Source organism: Notamacropus eugenii, chromosome 4 (genome assembly GCF_028372415.1).
Source record: "Notamacropus eugenii isolate mMacEug1 chromosome 4, mMacEug1.pri_v2, whole genome shotgun sequence".
Classification (NCBI taxonomy): domain Eukaryota; kingdom Metazoa; phylum Chordata; class Mammalia; order Diprotodontia; family Macropodidae; genus Notamacropus; species Notamacropus eugenii.
Genome location: NC_092875.1, coordinates 199,383,701 through 199,403,367, shown reverse-complemented (window position 1 = coordinate 199,403,367; position 19,667 = coordinate 199,383,701). Strand labels below are relative to the sequence as shown.

The window sequence follows — 19,667 nt, the reverse complement described above, 5'->3', positions numbered from 1 at the left end:
CTACACAGAAAACCTTGGACAAATCATATAGGCTCTCTTGAATGGTAGTTACTTCATCTATGGGCTTGGGGCTGGAGCAGTGAGGCTGGTAGGACTGTGAACAGATGATGTTCTTTTAAAGTCCTGTTCAATATGAGTGTGCTTATTAATATACAAGGACTCACTATATGATTATTGCATGTGACACCATCAAGGAACTCAAAAATTTTACCATCATTTGGGAGCATTTAAAATATCAAAGAACAAAGCAGTCTTTTTCATTTTGTCAAATTTTTACTCGAGTAGGAAACTACATTCTATGACTTTCACTGGAATATTAAAATTTTATCCTGAAGTAAGTCTGATGGATTATTCTGGCTAATTCCAGGAAAATCTCAATATGTTTCTTTCATTCTCTTCTAAAAAATTTCCCTTCAGTCAGGAGAAATATTCTGCTAAATGGGTTTAAAATAGAGCCAACTAATTTTTTTAACCACATCAGATTTTTCATTAGTATTTGAAGAGATGTAGTTCTAATGAGCAGATCATTCTGATACCATCAGCACACAACATGCTAGCAAGGTTCACCCCTGCTCAAGGTGAAGGGTTTCCTAACAAGTCTGTATTAATTTTGTAAAGGGGAGTGCCAGAATTATTCAACTTCACTTGGTGGTTTTTCAGTGGTTCCCTGGCTGGCTGAAGTTTTTTCTCACAGAGACCCTTGGACAATGCTATGTATTTAGCACGAGAACATATGATATAGAAGTTTTGTGTACCAAAAAAAAAATTTTAGACATAAAATAAGTAAAGAGCATAAGAGCATAAATAAAGAAAATGAATTTTATTTCTATTGGTTAGAGCAGCATATAAATTGGAAAAAATAAACATTAGTGACTATAGCCTGAATTAATTAAAAAAAATTATTCTCAGATATCTACTTGTCTGGCAAGCACAATTTCTTTAAGACATGAAACGTTTTTGAAACCTAATTTGTATCCATGTTAACGCCAAGTACCATCTATGTATTTCTAGCTATAGCAACAGGAACCATAAGTGATTTTTTAAAGGCTTTATTAAACCAAGATCTCTGACAGAAAATGGTGTGTGTGTGTGTGTGTGTGTGTGTCTGTGTGTGTATCCACAGAAATGTATATTAAAAATTACAATATTTGTCGATAGAAAAAAGAATCCAGTCAATTGAAAGCAAAGTGCATGCTACGCATAAAATGCTGCATTTGTTTCTAATATTGTTTACTGAGTGAGCTATGAGAAAGTTGATATAAGAGTAATCAAGGTACTTACACAGTGGCCAAGCTGAAGAAAGCACAGGGAGAAAAGGGGAAATATATTATCAGCACCAAGTAAGTAGCATAAACAAAGGGAAAGCAGAAGTTTCTGTCAAGAGGCAGTCAATCAGCATTTATGAAGTACCTACTATTCACCAGGCACTGAACTAAGCTCCAGGGAAGCAAAGACAGTCCCTCTTCTCAAGGAGCTCACAGTATAACAGGAGAAACAGGATGAAGAAATAAACATTATGAAATGACAAAGTTCTAAGTTAAATTCTTTAAGGTAGAATTAGGCTTCAGGGAAAAAAAAGGAGAATAGCAAAACTTTCAAGGAGTTACCTAGAATAACAGATTAAAATCAATCATTAAGTGTGTAAAGACTAAAAGTGACAAAAAAAAAAAAGCGTCCTTCATGATGGAAAAGTACTTCCATTATTGTAAATGAAAGTGGTTTTTAAAGGATATACATGAACGGAAGGGGTGCGTGTCTGTGTGTGTAAGTGGTTTTAAACAATCCTCATTTTGGATTCTGCACTCCAGTATGTTTTAAGGGAATATGAGATCAAGCAAACTCTGTAACTGAATACACTGAGAAATGCTAAAAATAAAACCACTTCTCCTTTAAGAGAGCTATATTACTTAAACAAGATCTATTATTTCACATGTTGCTTCCATCACTAAGTGAAAAGATACTTCTGATAGTCCATTAACCATGATGATGGGATGATTTATACCCAAAGGTGAGGATAAACCCTCATTTGCTGTCCTCTTAAGATCATCTATTTTAAAACTGAATTTGGCAAGTCCATTTATATAGAAATTAACTTGAAAAACCATTCTCCATTTTTTCAAAACCCTTCCACCTCCACCTTCCTCTAATAATAAGAGCTGTGTAGGAATAAAACTGGAATTACTCTTCTGGGAATCTGAGGGAGAAAAAAAATCAATCATAGGACATAGGAAGACTAAAAGTTAGAAAAAGAGATAAAATTACTCCCAGATAGTGAAAGTACATCCTTTTTCATTTGGAAAATAAGATTTAGGAAAGGTATTGTTTGGGAAAGGACAGAACTTAGTTGGACAAAACCCAATTAAAGGTATTCACTGGCTACCAGGTGTTTTCCCATTGGTAAGCAGTCCAAGTGCTTAAGAAATATGAACTAAGAGTTCTTTCTAAAACGCTGAAAACTACTGGAACACATCATAAGCCTTGCAGGCCCATCCTACCCTTGTGAAACACTTTCGACTTTGCATTCTATTGTTCTAGGTCACAGGAATGTGGTGTGTGGGAAAGTGCAACAGGTCACAGGTCATAAATACATACAACACACATACTGTCTAATCCTGAAGGCTAGCGAAAAGCCTGACAGCTTGAATAGCACAGCACTAAAGTTCCCATCTACTCATTTCCACTTTCCATCCATGAGAATTTTTATAACTGATGTGCATCCTCTGAAATGGTCACCAAAGTAACTTGCAATGCACCACAGGATGAGATTTGCAGATGTACAGCTCTACAATAAGGTTTACACCCAAAAGTAACTAATTTGCTACTATATTCCCCTCTATATGCCCAGTCCCCCTGTCTGCTAGATAGTGTAGGGCATCTTAGTAGTTGCTAGAATAGAATGCTGGATAGGGAGTCAGGAAGATCTCAGTTCAAATCCAGCCTCACATACTTATTATAGCTGTATGACCCTGGGCAAGTCATTTAACCTCTGAATGACTCCATTTCCTCAACTGTAAAATGAGGATAATAAGAGCACCTACCCCCAAGGGCTATGGTATGGATCAAATGAGATAATATTTTAAAGCACTTAGCACAGTGCCTGGCACATAGCAGGCACTTAGTAAAGGCTTGTTTCCTTCCTTCCTGTTTATCTAAGAGGAAATTGATATCAAAGGAATCAGACTTTAAGCTTCCAATTTCTACTCTCCTCCATATATGGTATGGTGATAAAGTAATTTTAAAAACTATACAAAGTGGATACAATCAAAAGAACGTTGTCCTCTTCAAAGTAGTCACACTGAGAAGCCATACGCTAACTTTAATGATGATATTATCGCTCAAAACATTTTTGCATTTTCTCTTTGGGAAATTCCTTCCCAACCACAGTAGTAATTCAACTCAACGTATCAAAATACGTTAGAAGATTGCCTGCCTACTATGGACAGCGCTCATTGTAGGCTGGAAGAGAATTCTTGCTAGCAATGAACAGGCTCTGGTAACCACCTAAGCAGGAGAGACTATGCATACAAATGAACTCAGTTACAGACTGAGTCCTTGTCCAGGAATCAAATCTAGTAAAGTTCTGAGAGGGCTCATCACTAGGTAAGGCACGTTGATGATGACTGTTTTTGGCCACAGAAACTCTTGAACACTATCTACTATGCAGCTAGGTGGTGCAATGGATAGAATGCTCTACTTGGAGTCTGAAAGACCTGAGCTCAAATCCTTCTTCAGACACTGAGATTGAACAACTTCTCACAGCCTCCGTTATCTCATAAAATATGGATAAGAACATCCACATAAAAGGGATACTGTGAGGATCAAATGAGAAAACAAATAAAATGTTTGCAAATCTTAAGGGCATTACATAAAGCTAGCTATTATCATATTAATGTATGTAGAGAGGGCTGCAATCTATTAAGTGATACATTCCCAGACCAATGAAATTACAAATCCTTGAAGTACTGACAAAGTGATTTACAAACAACGTAAAGGGTTTACATGCAGAGGCAATAAAATGTCAGTCAATTACAACATTAGTGACACTGTCAAAATTAAAGAATCTATTCATCCCTTTCTGTAAAAAAAAAATCATTGGTTTTAAATCATGTTTTAAAGTAATAATTATAAAATTTAAAAGAAAGCAATTTGCAAAAAGGCTTGAGTGTTATTAAGAAGTGTCTATGGCAGTAAAACAAAATGTGTTTTCAAAACAAGTGACATACAAATTGCTATCTTGGGCGTGGAAGGAGACCCAAAGATCAAGGAGCCATTGTCCACATCATCATGGAATTTGTGATCTATTTGTAGGACATAAACACAAATCCTTATAACACAAAATTAATGGCAAAAAACAGTGTTTGTAAAGTACAAAGTGCCAAGACAGAATCTAGGAGAAATTCATTACTAACAAACTGAACTGCTAAAGTCTCAACCAACCATAAAAAAAAAAAAAGAAAAGAAAAGAAAAGAAAACCCTTCACTTAGCCTTATTTCTCTGCTAGCTATCATGCTCTATCTCTCTTTCTTGTCACAGACAAACTCTGAGAAAGCTGTTTGCACTTGTCCTTAACATTTTGCATTTTCATCCAACTCTCAACCCTGTGTAGTCTGGCTTCTAACCCTAAACTGTGCTCTTCAAGAAAACCAATGATGTTATTGGTCAAATCCTACGACTTTTCTTCAGTCTTCATCCTTCTTAATCGCCCTACAGCACCTAACAGGGAGGGCTACTCCTCATTCTTGGGTATTCCTGCTGTCATGATTTTTCATGAAATCTCTCTTTTCTGGTTCCTTTCTATTCACCTGAGCTTTAATCTAATCAGATGCCAAATTTTGTCAAATTTCCACATCTCTCTCATCTGCCTTCTCACCACTCACAGGCCACCACCATAGCTCAAGCCCTTATCACTTCTTCCTTAAACTACTGTAATAGCCTCCAGATTGTTCTCCTTGCCTCTGCCCAAATAATACTCCTAAACCACAGATCTGAGGACATACTTCATAACCTTTTTCCAAAAGCTCTCATGGTTGCCAACTATGTATAGTATAAAATAAAAACTTCCTTGTCATCTAAAGCACTTTGAAAACCTTAAAACACTATATAACTGCTTATTATCATCACCATCACCATCATCATTACCATAACTCTTCTTCCAGACCACCTTTCCAAACTAACTGCAGAAAACTCTCCACACACCAGGTGCCAATCGAATTAACCAACATGTTAATCCCTTTATTTGACATTATTTTCCAATCCCTGTCCATTTCCACGAGTTGTCCCTCAATTCCTAGAATTTGCTCCCTCATCAACACTGCCTTACAGAATGCCTGCCTTTTCATCAAGGCTCAGTTTAAGGACCACCTCCTAGATGAGGTTTATCCTGATCTACCCAGTTCCAATTTCCCTCCCCACATGCCCAAAATTAGTTTGTATACATTTATATTGACTTATCTGTATCATTCTTGAGGATAAGGACTATTTATTTTTGTCTGTGAAACCACAGCACCTAGTCCAAGCCTGGCTCGTAGAAGAAATCCCTGTTGAATGAATAATAAACTAATAGCTAACATTTATATATCACTATAAGTTTTATACACACACATACACGTCAATGTGATCTTTGAAACAGATCCATGAGGCAGGTGCTAGTATTATCCTCATTTTACACATAAAAATGGCTCAGAAGGGTTAAGTGACTTCCTCAACATCATATATCTAGTTAAGTTTCTGAGAAAGGATTTAAATTCTGGTTCCCTTGAGTCCAAGACCAATCTTTTATCCATTATGTCATCTAGCTATATCTGAAAGAAATCAAGGAAGGCTTCAAGGAGGATGTGGTTCTTAAAGGATGCGAAAGAGTTCAACAGGTAGAAATGGGATTGTTGAAGGGCATCCCAGGTCTAGGATACTGTAAGAATAAAGATGGGGAGGCAAAAAAGTGTATGGGGACAGGTTTCAATGGAGGTTAGGACACATGGAGAAGAGTGGTGTAAAGGCTATAAAGGTAGGATGGTGTCAAATTGTGGAGGATCTGAAATGCCAAGGGAAACAGCTTAGACACTACTGGGAAGGCAATAAAGAACTCCTCAAGGGTTTTTAAACAGTGGGGTGATATACTAGGTCTATGCATAGAGAAGATACATTGATATCAATGCAAAATATGAACTGAAGGTGAAGGAAGTAAATGGAAGCTGAAGACAAGTAAAGAAGTACTTGGGTGGTAGAAGTGAGAAAAGAAAGGAGGGGATGAAGATGAGACATTTCTGAAGCAGATTCTTTAATTTTGACAGTGTCACTAATGTTGTTCTGAAGCAGTCAGGGGCAACCAATCATATGCAGGAAATAATACTAATGCTTATGACTGTTGCTAATAAGAGAAACAGGGAAGGTTGAAGGAGGAAGAATAGATTTTTAAGAAAAGACAAGTTATATTTTAGACATGCTGACTTTAAGGGACAGCCAGTCAGAGATGAAGTCCAAAAGAAATGCCTAAGATTTCTAATCTCAAGACTTAAGACAAATAACAGGACCATGGAAATTAGCAAGCTTAAAGGATAAGGAAGAGAAATCAGTCAAGGGGACACTGAAGGATGGGTCTGTTAGGAATAAAAGTAGAAGAATGTGGTGACACAGAAGCCAAGAATGAAGAGAATAGTAACAAGAAAGGGATGATTTTGCAGCAAGTTTGTTTTACATACATACGTACGTATATACGTACCAGATCTGAACTCAAGTCTTTAGGTCTTTAGACTCAGAGTTCTATCCATTGGGCCACCTAGCTGACATAAATCCTTCATGTAAAAAGTTCAGAATTTATTTTAAATAAAATGAGAAAGAAAACCAAAATGTTTGTTAAATGTAGTAAAAACTGGGATAAGGCAATGCTGGATGAATCCTTCTCCCCTCTGCCACTATCACAAGCAGCATAGAGTGATTCCTATGTCTTGGTGCCAAGCCACTGAGAGGACTTTCTATGGACAGTGTCCTGGAGACTTCTGATAATTCTACACACACACACACACACACACACACACACACACACACACACACACACACACTGCTTTGCTTGACTATACATATCTGTTACAAGGGCTTTCTTTTTCCTTTTTCAATGAAAGGGAGGGAGAGAAAATAAATGCTCATTAAGTGAAAAAAAAGAATGCATGAGTGGTCAACAGCATTCCATAGCACTGAGGTCAAGGAGGATAATATTGGATTTGGACATTTTTAGGTCATTAGTGAATGAGAGAGTAATTTCAGTAAACTGACATGAACATAAACCATGTAGTAAAAGGCTGAGAAGTGGGTAAATGCTGAAAATGTAGGAGACCTGGATTTAGGCTATATGTTTAAATCTATTTGGCAATAAGAGGGAGGAGAAAAAATGGGGTGAAAGTCAAAGAGTCAAGGAAAGGCAATTGTGAGGAATGGAGATTCGTCAGTGCTATTAAGCAGAAGGCTATGGCGACAAAGTTCGTTAATAGAAAGATTAGTGCTAGCACCCTGCTCTTCTGACTTCTTGTTCAATGCTCTTTTCACTGTCCATGGTGGCTGATTACTTCAAACAAGTGCCTCTAAGAATGATTACAAGGTCAGCCAGCAGGCTGACTTCCCTACCACTTTCTCTGTAATAATTCTATAACAAAACTGGGCATCAGTAAAAGCACAAGCTATTTACTCTATTCTAACTCAGCTTTTCCAGGGGTACAGTAGGAATACAAATGTATATTAATAATAATGGATAACTTTTATAAAACACTTACTATGGTGCTGGGCACTGTGCAAAGTACTTTAATATTATTATATCAGTTGATCCTCACAACAACCCTGGGAGGTTGGTACTATTACTGTCATTTACATTTTACAGATAAGGAAACTGAGGTAGACAGTAGTATGGGGTTTTTTATGACTTGCCTCGGCTTACACAGCCATTAATGTCTGGATTTGAACTCAGGTCTTCCTGACTAGAGGACCAACATTCCATCTACTGTATCATCTAACTTCCCTATCTGCTACTGGGAAAGAAGAAAGGCAGTATAAAATGAGAGCCCAAGAGAGAAATGAGAACTTTTTAAAAAAGATTTTCAAACTACAAAGCTAAGTTAAAGCTTAAAAAAATCCAAATAAATAAAATAAAATAAATTAATTAAAATAAAATAAAAACAAAAACCTGACCTTTAGTCAAAATAATGAAGTCTTACTTCCAAATCTAATGCATGTTAGACTGGATGAAAACCTGGACAAGTTATTTCATAAGATACCATGATAATATGCTCATCTAAAAAATATGGATCAGAGACAGTCAGATATACTAGAGAAAGACATGCATTTAAATCCTGGCTCAGACAAACATTGGCTGTGTGAACCTAGGTGAGTCACTTAACTCCTCATTAATCTAGGTGACTTTCTAAGACTATTGGTTACAATGGAAATGTTAAACTGAATTGGTCTAAAGCATTCCCTCACTACGAAAGTTCCCTGTGTCAATAAAATCAAAGGTTTTCTTCTCTATTAGGGGATATAGTCCTTATCCCTGTATGATAAAGAAAATCATACCATAATTACTTACATTATGAAGTCTTGTGAGAAAAACACTTTGTAAACTTTAAAATGATATATGTTTATTGTTGCTGGTATTATTTAATTATCCTCTGAATAACCAATAACAGACCCTGAATACTTAAGATAACAGGCTCTCACAAGTATTCAATTAAACAAACATCTGTATAAGCAATAATATATTATTACTAAATAACCTTGATATGCAAGACCCTGTGCTAGTTACTGGAGACACGAAGAGAAAAGAGAATTAATTCTAGCTTTCAAAAAGCTTACATTTTACGAGGGAATAAAGCAGTACTACACATGTGTTTTGTTGTTCTAAAGATCATCTTAGAGATGAGGAAACTGAGGCAAACAGGGTGAAGTGACTTGCTTAGGATCACACAGCTAGGAAGTGTCTAAGGCCAGACTGAACTCGGGTTTTCTTGCTTCCAGGCTCAGCACGCCATTCACTCTGCTATCTAGCTGCCCATGTGCACATGAGATACATGCAGATAAGTAAATAGGAAACAGTTTGAGATGGGACAGGGTACTAATAGCCAAAATGATCAGGAAAGGCTTCCTACAGGATGGGGCACCAGAAATTGCCTTAAAAAGAAGATAGGGATCCAAGGAAGTGGAAATGAGAAAGAGGAAATTTTCACATTTGTGCTAGAGTATTAGTCAGAGCTCATGACTAATGTCAGAATTATTGGCATAAAGCATTTTGCAAACTGTAAAACACTACGTAAATGTTATAATCTCGATGTTTAGCTGGATTCTGAATGTTAGGCGTAACACATTTTAACAGACAAAATAAGATATGAGAGTAATAGAGCTGCAAAATCCATCTGGAAAACTGTTTGCTCTAGTTTAGGCAACCAGAAGTAAGAGATAAGTGAGAAACATTACGAAAAGGGACAGACCATAAGCTTACTGTCCAAGGACTAGACTAGCTAAGTTTGGAGAAATCCATTCTAAAGTTACCTGAAAGCTCTTTTTTTTTTTTTTTTTTTGCTAGAGCAAATCACAAAGACCACACATAGATGTGGAGGTTGTAATCTGTGTGGATGATGGGAAAATTGACAATGTTAATGATAAATATGACAATAACTAACATTTATATAGCATTTTAAGGTTTACAAAATGCTTTACAAATATCATTTCCTTTTATCATTACAACAACCTTGGGAGGCAGGTGGTATTGTTATGCTCAACTTACGGATGAAGAAACTGAGGCAGGCAAAGGCTTGACCGACTCAGGGTCACACAGCTGCAAAGTATCTGAGGTTGGATCTGAATTCAGGTTTTCCTGACTCCAAGTCCAGCACTCTATCCACTGTGCCACCTACCTGCCTTATGGATTCTTAGGTAATGAGACTGAAAACTGAATCCCTTAAAAAACATATTTGAATGCTTTTTTTGAGAGCCAAATGTGATACTAGCACTGTAATGGCTAACACTGGGAGAAAAATAAAAACAGAACTTTTATCATGTTTTTTCTCCCCATTTTAAACCCTGTGGAGCTACAGTGTTACATGACAGGAAAAAGTCAACTCAATTCTGAGGCTATTTTCTCATATGCATATAGTGAAGGTAGACTTACCTCACAACTGCTGAGATCAAGAGAAACCCCCTTCAGATTATGATTACAAGCCAAACCCAGTAAGAGTGCTCTGGAAAAAAAGAAAATTAAGATGCAAATACCAAATTCATAGGGCTTTTTTTAAACAAAAACCAAAATTCTGATTTAAAATGCTATCCACCTCCAGAAAAAAGAATGGATTGAGTCTGAATGCAGATCAAAGCACAGCTTTAAAAAATTTTTTTTTTCTTTTTTTGTTTGTGTTTTCTTCCACAACATGGCTAACACGCAAATATGTTTTATGTGACCAGTGTATAATGGATATCAAATTGCTTGCCCTCTGAAGGAGGAGGGGGAGGAAGGAGGGAGAGAATCCGGAACTTAAAATTTTAACAAATAAATGTTAAAATTGTTTTTATATGTAATTAGAAAAAAATTTCCTAAGATCAAATAATCAAAACAAAAGAAAAGTCAAACACACACTTTAATGAGTGCTGAAGAAAGAAAATTACTTGAATCACAGGTCAAACTTTCACCACCTCAGATTTTTAAAAAAAATGCTTTATCTTCTTTGTAGAGGAAAGGGAATCTGAGGGCAAAAGTTTGTATATACCATTAGATTTGGCTGATGGATGGGTTAGTTTGCTGAACTGCCCTCTTTTTTTTTCTCTCTTTGATTTTTATATTGTGTTAAAATGAGTAAGAGAATGGGGGAACAACCTATCTGAAAACCAAAGACATCAATGCTTTTTAAAAAATCAATTCCAATTTTATTTCCATTTTTTTTGGCAACATTGATAAAACGGCTCTATAACTTTCTTTGGTCTTACATAGTAAAAGTTCTATCATAAATGCAAAAGCCAACTGGAATGCTATTCCTATGCAAATAAACCAACAGTAAAATTAATTGCACACTGAAATTAAATGGAGTTCATCAAAGATAATTCCCACCTGCATCTACTTTAGAGCATCATTAATAATGCTTAGATTATTTGGTAATTGTTATCAGAGCAACAAATAAGATAAAAGACAGTGTCCCCAAAGATTTTACTTTTGAGTGCAGAAGCCATATTCTGTGTTGTTATTCCAGTGTTTAAAATTAACCAGTTAAGCAGATAAAAGAATATATGGACTATTTCATTTTAGCAATGATTAAAAAGTTGATTCTATGAAAATTCACTCATTCTCTAATTTTATATTAGTGTGCTCTAGGAAAGCTAGAGCTGAAGGCTATCTTTCAAAAAAAAAAAAAAGAGAATAATGCTGATTGACCTCCTGATGGTGTATCTGCCTCTGCTCAGCATGAAGTGACTACATTTAAGTTATTTAAACATTTCCCTTCTATGTGGTCATGAGTTCAGACCTCATTAATCCAGGTTTTGTGATCATCTGGACAAAAGCCCAGATGAAATGTGCTTTAGCAACATCAACAATAAAATAATTTGATATGCAAATTAACAGGGTAAAAGACTCCTAAGGGAATATATTTCCTAAAATCAAACATTACTCTAACAGTACCCACATGCATATAAACAGACAATATATTGATTAATACCTGATTCTTATCTATTCATAAAATGATGCCATCACTCCTTGTGGCAACGCTTCATTGGTCAACAGTTAGGTGACCATATTGTGTTAAATAAAACTGAATTTCTTTCAGAATACTGAGTAAGAGTAATTCAGGCTTTTCACTAATTCATACTTCACTTCCCCTAAGAATAATAACAATAAGGAAAGTACTGAATTACTTCCATTACATGTACACTTGTTTCCCTTTCTCCCCACTCTTCAGACTCTCAAAGGGGGCTTATCTGTATGCTTCCAAGTGCATCTGACTAAACTCATTAAAAAAAAATAATTCAGTAATATAAAAATCTTTTTTAACACTTCTGTCATGTTTAAGACAAAATCACTTTTCACTCAGTTATTTTAGCTTTAGAAAAGAAAACTCAAATAATCTTTTCTCTCAACTGTATCAAAGCATGCCCAGAAAGACGTTTTTTTCCTGTCTATGTCATTTTTCTACGATTCAGTTCAGCTCAGTCCATACCTTGCCTGCTTTTTCTTTATTCTCTTGTCCCAGGTCCCTTTGTCCATTCCTTTTCTAATTCCATTTATCCTTTGTTCAGAGAGTAGGAAAAAAAATCTATTGAAAAATGAACCTCCAAACATGATAGAGTCCCTTCTTCTCGAAGATTACTGGGAAGGATGGGCACACATTACTGCCATAGAGGTCTTGCTTCTTTATATTTTATCATTTGAATTTTTTGGCTTGAAAATATTATAGGGAGGAGATCTGCATTTTTATTCTAAAATATTTTTATAACGCTACCTTTGCAGGAAAAAATTTCCTTTTTTTTTTTTTACTTTTTAATGCCTTTCCCTGGTAAAGTTAAGGCAATAGGAAAAGTGACAAACATGCAGATTTTTAACTAAATAAAGTTCACAATGGGGAGAAAACTACTAAGGGGGCCAGGCCAACAAAAACAACTAATCCAGTAGAAATTGTCATTTAATGATGAACCAAAATGCACTGGACAGTTTTCTGAAACACATGGTTTTCTTTATCTTAATTCATTTATGAACAATTCTTGATTAATTTAATAATTACTTTTGTTCTTCAAAAACTCCCTGCAAACATGGAACACTAAGAGCAAATGACAGTTGACTTTCAGGTTTAATCTCCTTGCTTCTGAATGGCTAATTCCATGTATAATTATTTTTCAAAGCACTACTAAGTGAATTTATTAAAAATACCAAGCCAAAGTTTTTTAAAGAGATAATTAGTATATATTGAATCCTTAATGGAAAAATACCTAAAACAATAGCCCTGGGATATTTCTGAAGCACACCAGGCAATCTCTCCTGCAGAGCTCTAAGGAAAACATCAAGGCACAGAAACCCAATGGCCTTTGAAGTATGCTTGAAACGTTTCCGCTTGAATGAAAAACATGGCCGCAAAATGAAAGGCCAAGTGATGAAACAAATAATTCCCTACTTAAAAAAAAATCATTAGATTTGCCCCTTACCTCTATTAAAAGCAAAATGGGGCAAAAATGGCATGGAAAGTTTCTGAGGAAAACAATGTTATTACTTCACAATTCGAAACTGTTTGTGTAATAATTTCTAATTACCTGCATCCCTCCACCCAATATCCAGTTCTTTTACATGAATCTATTACTAAACACTTCTGGAAAATAAAACTCTCATTCCTATTTTACCAAGGCAGAACTATTTCCTTGTTTTGCTTTTTTTTCTGAAGCATCATCAACATAATATTTAATTATTTATAGTTAACATTGTTAAATATCATAGTCATTATCACAGAAAAAATCATTCAAATCTGTGAAGCTTTATTTCTAGCATATATGCAGAAATGAGCCAAGCCTGGCCACCATCAATATTCTTAATACACTTCTACAAAGTAGCAACTGCAAAGGTGAAAGGATTATTGATTTGGCATGATTATAATTTTACACATATATCACATCTATATTATGAAATACGCTATCTAGAATATAGCAAACTCTTATGCAGGAATGGAGTATTCTGGGTAACTGAGTATTCTAGGTATTACAACATTGCAATATACACTATATACAGATCAGCAATTATTTAAAAATTAGAATAAAATACACTCAATTAAAATTACTCTGAACATAATTGATGCTGGTAATTGTGACATTGGTGTACTGAAAGATCTTGAAATCCCCTCTATAGTCTAAAAAAATTAAGCAACTATTTTCATACATATATACACAAATGTTCAGAGAATTCCAAGTAAACAGAATTTAGGGTTTAAAAAATAAGCTTACTATTTGAAATTTGCATTTAACAACCTGTACAATAAAAAAAAAATAAGTTTATACCCTTATGAGTCAATCAACGAAAAACAATTATTTATGTAACATTTAAAAATCCTTATAATTACAAAAAACAATTGTGCAAAAAGTATAACCAGTGTCTATACATTATTCTGAGATCTACTTTTTTCTCTTTTTCTCAAGACACAAAGTCTAAAATTATTTATCATTCTTTAAAATCACAGTATAGTTGCTGTGTCATATTCTGTTTATTAATTCCCCAATTTGGGGGCATTTAGATAATTTGTAGTTTCTTCCACATTTTACCTATGGCAGGTATAAATGCCTTAAAAGTTTACTTTCTTGAAGTGAAACCATAAATAATATTTGTTACACAACTGAATGCAATTTAACACACGTATAAAGGAAATCCTTTACAAAACATGGGCACATGGCAACATGCACGTTACAGGGTAATTACGCTTTAATGATTTTTAAAATTATATTTAGGGGAATAGGATAATTTCTGCTACATCTATGTAAGTACAAAGTCTGCCTAATTATGTGTAATGGACTAGCCTTTCTACACTATAAACATTTCATCTCTTGGGCTGGAGATACTAATTCAATTTTATTTTATTTACACAAAGATCCATCTTCTTATCCTCTCACCTTCCCCACCACTTATTATGAAATTAAACAAAATTATTGTTATAAATATGTATAGTCAAGCAAAACAAAGCTCACATTGGCCATATTTTTTTAAATGAGCATTGTTTTAAAGGTTGCCAAATATTTGACAATATATTCCTAATTTGACAAGTAATTAATCTACAATTTCAGCATAATTTAGGTCAAGTCCTCAAAAATGTACACAATTAAATAAATGCCTTATTAGGAATAATATCATAATTAGATAAATGCCTACATTAAAAAAAAAAAAACAACTAATTTCATATGTTGATTGTATACCACCCCAAATGACATCATATTAAAGTCTACAGCAATGGTGAAATGGGAAAAATACTGACATTTTGTTCAGTTTTGTTTTTATCTTTTTGAGGTGTTGGGTAGAGGATGGAGAATATGAGAAAGCCTATTATGCCTTCATCACTTAATTATTTGTAAAGACAACTCCTAGTTCCAAAGTTTAATTCTATTGCCCTCATAACAAAATCAAATTTTTTATTATTTGAGACAATAAAGGGCAGAGTGGATGACTGAAAGCCACATACTCCAAGTTTCATTTCATTAAATGTTTTCAACTATCAGTCATTTCACTGGAGCTTCTAAACAACAGGAAAATTTATTTATTTGCATTCTGTTTTGCACTTGGATGCTTTCAAACCATTAAACAACCAAAAGACAGAAAGCTAGAAAGATAAGATGATAAGAAGAAAAGATCTGAATAATTCAGAAGTTGGATAATTTATCCCTAAATAAATACATGCCTGCTCTAGAGTTTACTTATCATTAAGTTGGCCACAATGCTTGGAATCAAGACCAGAAATAACACAACAATTTACACTTAAGATTATGTGACAGAAGATTCTTGAAGAGTAGTTAATCCAAAAAAAAGAAAAATGATCCTTGCGAGCAAAGATTTCACAAAAGAAAAAAGCAAGCTAAAGGCAAGAAGGAGAACTATTTATTCCAAGTTGCTAATAGCATCAATATTGTGGATCTCATCCTCCTGGAGGTCACAGAGAACCTGATGCAGGCTTAGAAGCCTGTCATTTTGTTCTGTCTTCTGAATTTTGTGAATTACATATCCCACTCTTAAATAAAATCATCTAGAAAACTGAACTTCAAAAGCTCTGAAATAAAGCACTTACTTTAAAGGCTCAGGAGAAAGTTTAGTGCCTGAAAGGTTGATTTGCATCAAGGCAAGAGAACTGCTGAAAAACTGTTTGAAAGATGGGGGTACATCTTTTCCTTTCCTGTAAATCAAAAAACATAATAGGTTAGGCGCTGACATTTTCACAGCAATATATAATTTCAAAATGGCCAATGTCAACAGATACACAATTACCAAGACTGCATGTAGATCCTTCATGAATTAATAGGTACTAGGCACAAGAAGTAATCCAGGATTTAAAAGGGACAGATTGGATAGACTAAGGCCACTTCACTACTGAGCTTGAATATTTTCTCCATTCTGTTCAATGGGTATTGTTCTAGTACCAAAAATAACACCCTGGTATACTTGTCAATATTTGACAAAGGTTAAGTTAACACCAAAGAACACATGGAATTTCAAGTTATTTAAGAGACAAAGAAATTTCGACATTTTATTCTACTTGAATAAAAGAAAAATGAACATAGTTATATTTTTATTAATGGGATTATAAATTTCCAACAATGCTGCTTCTAAGAACAGCAATATCCATGTATATCCACGTTCCTAGCCACTGTTTTATTTTAATAATCTAACGGATTCTGTATTGTTCTTTGAATTAATTTCTCCTGTTTTTTTCCTGTGAAATAAATAATCTTCAGTCAAGTCACAAACTCTATTCTTCTCAGAGTTAAGAAATCATTAGCTTATTTCACCTAAGCCATTTGATGGTTCTCAAGAAGGCAATGTTCTTTTATTTAATGATAGTCCACATTTAAGTATTTTACTCAAATCAAGTGAACTTACTTAACTTTTTTTTCTTCCAAGTGTCCTTTTACATATCTACTTTCCTAATCAATTATTCACAGTTCTATCTAAACTTGTCTGTTTTATGATCTTACACACTTACTGAATGACATAAATTTAAAACTTGAGCCAAGAAGAACAACTTCTGGAAGTCCTTTCAGGAGATAAACCCTGACTCTCTATGATAACTTTTCGATCTAGTCCAGTGCTTTGGGTACACTAGTGACTGCTACCTCCAATCCAATCCCTTTCACTCTCTATACACCTCTTATCTTAACCTGTAGGGTGAAACTGCTTAAATAGAATTTATGCCACCATTTCAACAATTTAAATAAATTTGTAATTTAATGTATAATGAAGACAGTATATACATATCTAAAATTTTTATTATACATTATATACTGTCTTTACACATATATATTATATATACTATCTTTATATTTATATATTTTGTTATACTTCATATATACTATCTTTATTATGTATTAAATCACAAACTTATTTTAAATTGTCAAATTTTATACACACACACAGATTAAAACATATAAGGCAATGTTTATGTATATATCACTTTCAGAAACAAGGTTTCTACATGATTAGATTTCCCAGAGATCAGAAACTTTACTCTGAGCACCAGAATGTATTTTTGATGGACATCCATTATTACACATATTTCCCTGCTTTTTTAAATGATGTATACTGAAACTAAGGATTCTTTGATGATTTGAGGGTGGTTGAAGATATGAACACTACAGTATTTATTTTAATGTTGTAAAATATATTGATGACCTCAAGGATTGCGGAGATGCAACCAAATGTCCTCATTAAGACCATAAGTCATAGAAGAGATGCTGATCAGCACAGGTAAAGGAGATTTCCCTATCAGGGTTTCTCTACTTTGATGAATGCATAGATCAAGACCAAAACAGAACTTAGCAAAAGGAAAAAAAATAAACTTTTAAAGATTTAACATGCTTAGATAATCATATAATGATTTCAGGATTTGTCTGAAAGCCATTACTTTAAACCTCTGTGACAGAGAAAGATTTCACTATTCAACACATAGTTCAAATCAACAGTGCTTAGAAGGGATGGCATACCGGTGAGAAAAGACAGTCCTGGAGAGGCTGAGGACAGCTAAATGCTGCAGGCATCCACGAAGAAGGGCTGCACAGACCTGGAAAGTAAGAACCTCAGTTGGATTATCAAAGAGCACTGGTTACAGAAGTCTATTTTACTCAACAGAAACACCACTGTATCCCAACTTAATGTGTGCTGAGACTCTGAGGCAAGAAAAAAGAAACATTACCATGTCCAGGGCACACTCCGTATTGGATAAATCCAGGTGAACAATGGCATTTGGCTGAGCCAAAAAGTTATACAGGTACTTGAAAAAAAAAGGAACAAGAAGTCAATCACCAAAAACATGAAAAAATAAGGCCAAATATTTCCAGCATTAAAAAAATTAGAAAACTTCAACAAACTAGGAAATCTGCTCACATTTCTTCTATATCTTTTATACCTCCAATAATATTATCACAATTTTTATTATAATTCTATAATTCTAAAGACAAAACTCCAGAAAATATGTAATATAAACCTAAGCATGAGATAAAATATGAGAAACCTCCAAATGGAATCTGGACTCCCCAAGCCGTTGTCTGTTATGCATCGCTAGATTAGTTTGATTAGCTCAGCTTATGCTACACCATTTTGAAAAGCACTAATTAATTTTAACTCCTGAGATGGAAATGCCACCTGAATTATAGTCACTCTTTCAAAATGCTAATCAATTTTGAGAGTTCAAATGAAGTCTTGTACTCTGTTAGGATCACCACTAATTTGAATCTGAACCATATGATGCTCTTTGGCCAGCTGCTGCTTTGACACACATGGTCTTCCTGTCCTGAAGTGCTTTAGAAATCTAATAAGACAGATCTGACAGCACTATTAGGGAATTAAAAAAAAAATTCTCATTCACAGCTGGGCAAACTCCATTTTCATAGGTTACACACAGCCTTCCCTTCACACAAAGGCTGAAAGTATAGAACTATAGACTTGTTATTCCATGTGTATGAAAAATTAAAAACTTCTCATAGAACTTTAATCTGCATTATGAAAAGCCATAGCAAGATCTATAGTGTTCTAAGAGGAATACTTTTTCTCCATAATGAAATAAAATAAAAAAGTATGCATGCCAAGAGGCACTGTGAAAAAAGTAGTACAAGCTCTTTACTTAGTTGAGAGTCTCATAGACATTGGCTAACTTTCATTAATTTTAAAAACTTCAATAGTAGGGTAGATATGGTGAGATATTACTCTTCCAATAAAAAAATTACTAAGCCAAAAGAAGGTTAACCTGAGATAAACAGACTTACAAAGTACATTCAGAGCTATGGATATTCCCGATTTAAGAACCATGGCTAGAACAGTGTCTGGCACCTAGCAGACATTTAAAGGCTAAGTGAATCGACTGGATGGTACAGTAGACAGAGAATCAAACTGGCCTCAGAGGAAGGCATAGATCCAAGTCCTTTCTCTTATACATACTGACTGTTTGACTTAGGATAAGTTATTTAACCTCTCGATGCTTCATGCATCTTTGACTAGAAATTATATAAAAGGTACAGAACAGCCCTGGTAGAAGGAGTTTCCTATACCAGAAACCACAGGTACTATTCCTATGGACTGCTAAAGGTTCCTAAAACACTATCCCTAAACAATATCCACCATAACTTTCTCTTCCTTCTCGAGAAACACAATCTTAGATGACTAATACTGTTCCCATTTAGTTGTAGTCTGGTCATATAACATTTATATGTTATATGTTTTCTAATTGGTTCTCATTTATTTTTAAATCTCTATAATTTATTCCGCCCCAGCATTTCCTGTAATTGTTTAGCATCTTATTAACTGTCTAAATAAGGCCTTTGCATCTGTCCTTTTAGAGGCATAACAACAGAAATGTACCATCAGTTAGGGTGATAACCAAACACGTACACAACAACACCGCGGTCATAATCCACCAAAGGAAAAATGCAAAAAAATATCTTTTCAGCAGGTTAAGTAGAAAGCTGGGAAGAAGGATAA

The 19,667-nt window shown here is 34.6% G+C and overlaps 1 protein-coding gene across 6 annotated transcripts in view; it reads right to left on the bottom strand.

The window, feature by feature from the left end:
* Nucleotides 1-19,667, bottom strand: part of CARMIL1 (capping protein regulator and myosin 1 linker 1) — a 396,768-nt gene that overhangs the window by 113,098 nt on the left and 264,003 nt on the right. For all 6 annotated transcript variants that reach the window (XM_072603992.1, XM_072603993.1, XM_072603997.1 and 3 more), the window contains exons 14-17: nt 17,887-17,964; nt 17,678-17,754; nt 15,769-15,873; nt 10,149-10,218 (exon numbers count right to left, since the gene is read on the bottom strand). In XM_072603992.1, coding sequence (XP_072460093.1) covers nt 10,149-10,218; nt 15,769-15,873; nt 17,678-17,754; nt 17,887-17,964 — 330 coding nt within the window. The remainder of the gene's footprint in view (nt 1-10,148; nt 10,219-15,768; nt 15,874-17,677; nt 17,755-17,886; nt 17,965-19,667) is intronic.